Source organism: Perca fluviatilis, chromosome 2 (assembly GCF_010015445.1).
Source record: "Perca fluviatilis chromosome 2, GENO_Pfluv_1.0, whole genome shotgun sequence".
In the NCBI taxonomy this organism is placed as follows: Eukaryota; Metazoa; Chordata; class Actinopteri; order Perciformes; family Percidae; genus Perca; species Perca fluviatilis.
Window position 1 is genome coordinate 43142184 of NC_053113.1, and position 4121 is coordinate 43146304.

At 42.8% G+C, this 4121-nt stretch overlaps 1 protein-coding gene across 1 annotated transcript in view; it reads left to right on the plus strand.

Annotated features, from left to right (window-relative positions):
• nlrx1 (NLR family member X1) overlaps window positions 1–1995 on the plus strand; it is a 79550-nt gene extending 77555 nt beyond the window's left edge. Inside the window, exons 11-12 of the mRNA XM_039787188.1 lie at window positions 1–129; window positions 1424–1995. The exon at window positions 1–129 is cut by the window's left edge and continues 76 nt beyond it. Of these exons, the coding sequence (XP_039643122.1) occupies window positions 1–129; window positions 1424–1561 (267 nt within the window). The 3' untranslated portion in view covers window positions 1562–1995. The remainder of the gene's footprint in view (window positions 130–1423) is intronic.
• The last annotated feature ends 2126 nt before the right edge of the window (window positions 1996–4121 follow it).

Genomic DNA, 4121 nt, shown 5'->3' on the forward strand with positions numbered 1-4121 from the left:
CTGAGGGTCAAGGTCCTGGCTTCAGTCACTGAGGGCTCAGACATCTCTGAGAACTGGCACCCCATTCTCAATGTGATACGAGAGAATGCCTCGTCCTGGGACCGCCAGCGTGTCAAGCAGCAGCTTCAGGTACACACAACTATGCAGTGAAATTAGGGAAAAACCTCAGGATGACAGAAAGAGGAAAGTCCAAAACTGAGGAACATAAGGGTTAATGCCCGACGAGGTTTCCATTATCAGGAATTAATGGACAACGTGGGGGGCAGAACCTTTCAGCTCAGCTACGAGCCAGAAAGCTAATGCTATGCTAGCAAGAGCCAAAGTCAATAACCTAATGTGTACAGTTGGCCATCAGTAAAAATAATTTGACAGTATGTTTGACAAGCTAGCTATCAGCAAATTTTATCCACGATGTGTAATGTTACTGTCGGACGCAGCCTGAAGTAGCGTCCTGAACAGCGAAAGGGATGTGAGATAACGTTATTCGCTGTGAAACAAAGTCAATTCAGAGGGGCAGTGTAACTTACTTCTTGCAGCTTGTGTGTTAGCGTTATCCTGTGGTGTTCAGAGGACGAGGCCCTGAAGTACAACACAGTGTTGGAAATAAAAGATTCACTTTTTTTTTTAATGTAGCGCAATGTAGCGCATTGATTTAGAAGAGTAAACAGTCAGTTTCACTAGAACGCCCGGGGGAGCATGCAAAAGCGGAACCCAAAGCGTAACGGTGGGGAGGCAAACGTCAGTAATTATCGAGAGGTTTGAGCTGCAAGGTCTGTGGTACGTTGCCATTGGAAATATCCCATTAACATTGATTTGACTTTAAGGGCCAAAACTCGTCTATGTTGACTATACCGCCCAATAATGGACGTTGTCGTATCTGCCCAAAATTTCTCGCGATTGACAAGGGTCCAGGCCTGAGGACACCTACAGGCAAAAATTGACTTTTGGTTATAGCGCCCCCTGCTGGCAACATGAAATGCGCCTTATATGACAAACATCATCCGATTTGCATGAAACTCAGAATGTGTGGTTTACATATGATACTGAGCCGCCCCCTATAATATGGCCATGCCCACTTACTCAGGCCACGCCTCCTTTCATAACATTTGAACCGTTTAAGGTATACCCTTGTGTGAGGTGTCATTGAACTCAGCACAGACTTCCTTCTTCATCGTTGATGGTTTGACCCACCCCCTAAGCTTAAGCCACGCCCACTTTCACAGCTGATGAACCGTATGACGTAGAGTCTTGTGTGAGGTATCATTGGGCTGTAAATGTAGCTGTCTACTGCTCCTAATGCTTAGGGTGGATTACAATGCACTAATTTAATTTCACTACATTGTATTGTCAGTTGTATGTGACATGTAAGAATAAAGTTTGTGTTGTTAGGTGTGTGTCAGTCACCCAGTCTCCCTATGTGCAGGTTTTCCTCCGGGATCTGGAGTGGGGCCGTCGGCAGCAGCAGAGCTTCTGGAAAAGGCTGCACTTCCGCAGGGTGGAGAAGGGTGTCCAACAGACTCTACACATGCTGGAGAAGGACACTCTACCTCCATCCACATGAAACCGCAAATAACCAATAAACACCAAGAGTTGAAAGGGCAGTATATGTTTTCAGCAGCATATCAGGTTTAAATCTGTGAGAAACATCTGCAGCTGGTCTAAACTGGAGGTCCAGGAGATACATTTTCATTATTGTAACAGAGAAGACGTCATTCAACATTTACAAAGTAGCTTAAAAACATCCCTGACTTTGTTTTAGGACTTCCTCAACTCAGAGATTTCAAAACCTCTTCAGAGAGATAAAACATAGTACATACATAATGTAACCCTGATTCAGTCAGGACACTTGCATCAAGGTTTTAACCAGTTATTGCATATATATATTAGGGCTGTCAATCGATTCAAATATTTAATTGCAATTAATCGCATGATTGTTAACTCGCGATTATTAGCAAATCATTCGCCCATTTTTTATCTGTTCAAAATGTACTTTAAAAGGGATTTTTTTTTTTTACTACGTATTTTCTTGTCTTTGATGTTGGTAGTTGTTGTATTTGGTGTAGTTTCATCGTTGGGTCCTATTCGTGGAATGGATGATTAAGTTAGACTCCATGTTTTCTGTTGAGATGCTAAAGCACTGACATTGTGCTATTATCGTGCTAAGCTAGTTTGATTTTGCAGTAGACACACTGTACAGAGTTTTAGTTTTAATTACGTTTGAACCGATTCCAAACTTTGGACACTTTCTGTCGTTTTCTCCAGCCTGTCTCTGGTCGTGTCGCATATCTGTACCGTTAGCCCCTCGCTATTTACGCTCTGGCATGTGTCGCCAGCAGCAGACTGAGCCACGTCTGTGCGACGGTAATAATGCTCCGTGCGGAAACACCGTCCGTCAGCAATACAACGTTGGTAACATTGATTTAACAAAGCTTCGAGGCAAGTCATTTTGCATCGAGGATTTTTTGTAATCGAATTATTCGAGTTATTCGAGGAATCGTTTCAGCACTACTCAAGAGCTATTTGAGACTGGACGTACTCCGGCGGTAACTCAGTTCACATCAACAGTTCATGCAGATAACTTTAGTCTGGTGGAGAGAACCATCTGGAAGGGCTTTGGATCTCAACTTGCCATTCAAAAACCCTTTTTCTTTATTCATCTCAAATTTAAATTAAGTTAACTGGTGATTTTCGTTGTTTGTATTCTTCACCTGCTAGCTAAATTGCACGTAGCTGTTGATTCGATATAATAGCGATTGCTGAACGAGCTTGCTCACATTTGTATTTTAGGTGCATTATTTATATGCTGAAGTAGTTACACTGCATTAAGATACTGTAATTAATAGTGGGTTTATTGTTATTATTAGGGCCCGAGCGCCGACAGCGGCGAAGGCCCTATTGAAACTGAAGGAATTATTATTTTCTGCAAAGTAATTGCCTTTTTGAGGGGCTTAACATATTCAAAAACTCACCAAATTTGGCGGTCGCATCAAGTCTGGTGAAAATTTACGTATTTTAAGGGTTTCGCGAATAGCTGCCCAAAAATGGCTCGCTAGCGCCCCCTACAAAGTTAAAAAAATTTAGCCCCTGCAGTGCGTTTAACGTAGACTCACGAAACTTGGTAAACATTTGTAACATGTCAAGACGTACACAAACCGTCATTGGAGCCATACCCTAAACCCAACAGGAAGTCCGCCATTTTGATTTCAAAGTTCGAAATTAGTGCGATTTTGGCCATTTCCACATGTCGTACTTTAACGAACTCCTCCTAGAGATTTCATCCGATCAACTTCAAACTTGGTCTGTGCCATCTTAAGACGTTAAAGATGAAAAGTTGTTAAAAGGAAAACTTTTCGTCATAGGGCGTGGCGGCCATTTTGTCTGTTTCACTGCTGAAACAGGAAGTGGGTGTAACTCGAGTGTACATTGTCCAACTGGCTCGAAACTTGTCACGATTCATAAGAGTCCAACCCTGAGTACAAATAAAGGCCGATATTTACTTAAAGTCATAGCGCCCCCTAGTGGCAACAGGAAGTAGGCCTAAAAGTCAAGGTGCTATACTTTAACAAACTCCTCCTAGAGATTTCATCCGATGGACTTCAAACTTGGTCTGTATCATCTCAACACCTGAGAACGATGAAAAGTTATTAAAAGAAAAACTTTTCGTCAGACGGTGTGGGCGTGGCGTGGAGGCCATTTTGAGTGTTTAGCGATGAACAAAGAAATTGTTGAGTGTTGAGTGTACGTTGTCGTATCTGCCCAAAATTTTTCGCGATTGACAAGGGTCCAGGCCTGAGGACACCTACAGGCAAAAATTGACTTTTGGTCATAGCGCCCCCTGCTAGCAACATGAAATGCGCCTTATATGACAAACATCATCCGATTTGCATGAAACTCAGAATGTGTGGTTTACATGTGATACTGAGCTGCCCCCTATAATATGGCCAAGCCCACTTACTCAGGCCACGCCTCCTTTCATAACATTTGAACCGTTTAAGGTATATCCTTGTGTGAGGTGTCATTGAACTCAGCACAGACTTCCTTCTTCATCGTTGATGGTTTGACCCACCCCCTAAGCTTAAGCCAAGCCCCCTTTCATAACATTTGAACCATTTAAGGTTGAC